The sequence below is a fragment of the Octopus bimaculoides genome, chromosome 5 (genome assembly GCF_046866305.1).
Source record: "Octopus bimaculoides isolate indiv1 chromosome 5, ASM4686630v1, whole genome shotgun sequence".
NCBI classification, from domain to species: domain Eukaryota; kingdom Metazoa; phylum Mollusca; class Cephalopoda; order Octopoda; family Octopodidae; genus Octopus; species Octopus bimaculoides.
In genome coordinates, this window is record NC_142932.1 from 113,304,317 (window position 1) to 113,307,256 (window position 2,940).

The 2,940-nt window shown below is 33.6% G+C and overlaps 1 protein-coding gene across 1 annotated transcript; it reads right to left on the reverse strand.

The window, feature by feature from the left end:
* Positions 1-2,240: 2,240 nt before the first annotated feature.
* On the reverse strand, positions 2,241-2,940 carry LOC149135686 (copper transport protein ATOX1-like). The gene has a single exon (XM_089352981.1). It carries the CDS (start codon positions 2,835-2,837, stop codon positions 2,625-2,627), a length of 213 nt encoding a protein of 70 aa, XP_089209107.1. The 5' UTR covers positions 2,838-2,940; the 3' UTR covers positions 2,241-2,624.

The following is a 2,940-nucleotide window of genomic DNA, read 5'->3' on the forward strand; positions in this document are numbered from 1 at the left end:
TCATACACACACACACACAATCATTCCGATTAGATGTGAATGCAGCAATTGCTAGCTGCACTGTCAGTTTCTTTGCCAATTACATCATTAGAACCAATGTAATTCAAAAATCGGGGCTAATGCAGTTTCGCACCTCTCCTTGAAAAATGCATTTTTAAGAAAAAAAACTTTTTCGTAATCTACGTTTTGGATGTCAGAGATTACGAATATGCAAATAAAAAAGATTTAATCCCCCCCACCTCCTTAAAAATTTTGAACTTTTCCGAATTTTTTTCCCCCTATGTTTTAGATGACAGAGATTTCGAATAAGCAATAAACCACGTTTTCAAAATTTTAAATTCAATAAGCATACAGATATGTGTATAAAGAGATCGATAAATACATATGAAGTTCAAAATTTAAAATTGGGGGAAGGGGTGAATTTTGAGCCACTTATTAAACTTTATAACATTAATTATTAAACATTGATGTTTGTTTCTCATAAAATAGTGTACATTTAATTTACATTAAATTATTATTTACGATTATTTAAGGCAAACACAAGTAAAACGCAAATTCGTTTCACTTTAATGTTTTTGTCTGTATTTAATTTCGATCTGCATATGTTCGTCAATTCATTACGATATCTTTAAAGTAAACAAAATCAAAAATTTTAATGGGGGGAGGGGGATAAAATTTTTTTGCATCGAAACTGCATTAGCCCCACAAAATCATACAATTCAGGAATACCGCCACAAATGTGCCCCCTCCACACACACATCACCCATTTGGTTTCCCTGAGACTTCCAGAAAACTGGATGTCATTTTCATACGGTACAGATTCTGATTTGTGTAAAATGTTTTCTGAAGGTGTTGAGGGGAGTTTCTGAAAATTCAAAGTCAGCGGTCTCTGCATACTTCAAGAAAAATGGGTATTTTTTTATGCAATATTCTGGACATACCTCTCAGATGGTGTAGATTACGATTATATCGGAATTTAATACGAAGAAAAATTTGGTGGGCTAACACACATACATACTGAGACATACCAAGCTTTTTCGAAGTCCTGAGCTAAAATACTGTAAAAGACAGGTTGGTCACTTAGATGGCCTTTAGTGCAAGCAATTCCTCATCGGGGCAGAATGTTCACATCTTCGTGGAACGTATTGCTTCAAGATGATACAGAACAATTACTCAGCAAGCTTTAATTAATTTCTTCTATTGAAGATTAAATACCAAAGCAATGAAATAAACAGTAGAAATTGTAACGAGTTATGAAAAACAAAGATTTATGTTCTGTAGCACTTGTTTTAACGCGCAAAATCTAAGTTTACAATCGACAAGAAGCAAATTAAACTACACCTAAGACGGTGCTGCAGTCCAATGACAAACATGTAAGAGATAAAAGAATCTCCGTAGTTTATTTCATTGGTAGCTCAACCTGTCATAGAAAATATTAATAGCTTCGAATCGACTTAGGAAATTCTATAGTCGCTTGACCTGCAAGAATTAGCTGAATTTCGTTGAAATCACACTCCTGCTGTCTTAAAACGCCCATTAAATTTTGCTGTCAGGAGTCCGGTATCTTTGGGATGATGGATAAATAATCTAGTTATAGCTAGAACGTTGGATTCAACAGTTAGCTCTTGTCGGGACGAAACAGGAAAAGTTTTAATACCTGCGAACACATTAGCCCCCAAAAATCTGTAGATTCATGTCTAAATAGTTTGAATACAAAACAAACTTGACTTCCAAATAGGATTTTATTTAGTATTGCTAATGAAGACGAGCATTTTAAGAGGATTCAAAAAGATCACTTAAGGCCAATTAATGGTGCTAATTACCGCCGGTATGACACGGGCGTTTATTAAACATTTCTCACCAGAGGAAAGTCATGTGACCTGTAAAAATTAATTCATTTGTAATAATTTATCGAAACTTTATTTGTAATAAACTCAGGAAGAACATTTTGTAGAATACTTGGAGTTTAATACAACACTAATTTAATAAAAAGAAATTGTCGCCTCATGTGTGCTTTAAATATAAAAACACCAAGTTAAACAATCTCACATTTAACATATAAAGAAATACAATAATTCGGTTACACGTTGTCAAAAATGGGAAGGTGTGGGGAAACAAAAGTGGAAATTCAACAAAAATATAGGACAAAATGAAAAAGTGATCTAACGCAATATAACCGGCACAAACTAACTCATACTATAAGAACTGAAAGAGATTTGAAAAATTAAGCAAAACTAAAATAAATCTTTCTTTTTTTTTATTTTGGACATAAAAATAACGATATGAGATATAAAGCATTGAAGTCAAATAGAAATATGTAACGAGATTTACAATACATTATTGAATGCATTGGTTTAACCATGTAAAGTCCACTTTCATTTTTTTTTTTAATGTTTTTTTACGTAGTATGAAACATTTTCAGTGAGTCCAATGTATAAACAAAAGACGGTATATACACGAACTGAAAGAAAGAAAAATTAAAGTCGTGGTAGGTGTTGCCTAGATATACCAGTTAATGAGACTTTTAAACAAATCATTATTCCAAACAGAACGAAGAAGCGAATGACTGGACACAAGAAATGTTGGTTCTTACAAGAGCAGTCAGCAGATCCAGTTACATGACTCTACACTGTTCCAACATATGTGACAGTTTTCCCGGTTTTCTTTAAAAATTCCAAAACATAGTCAGAGGTCTGTGTTGTTGTAACTAACACAGTTTTGGTCTCGTAACTCGCATCAACGTTTTCAATATTTTCGGCCTTTTGGAGGACCCTCTTTGCAGCCGACGTACAGCCATCACAGGTCATATCCATGCTGAATTTGAGTGTTTTTGACATATTGCAGGGGTAGTTCACAGGACGGCAACACGAATGCTATTTGAAGCAGAATCAAAGGACACCTGATACATATATTTAATCAACAACTATTATCAATATCCGG

Coding starts and splice junctions, on each gene's coding strand:
- LOC149135686 (XM_089352981.1), bottom strand. CDS start 2,837: ATGTCAAAAACACTCAAATTCAGCATGGATATGACCTGTGATGGCTGT.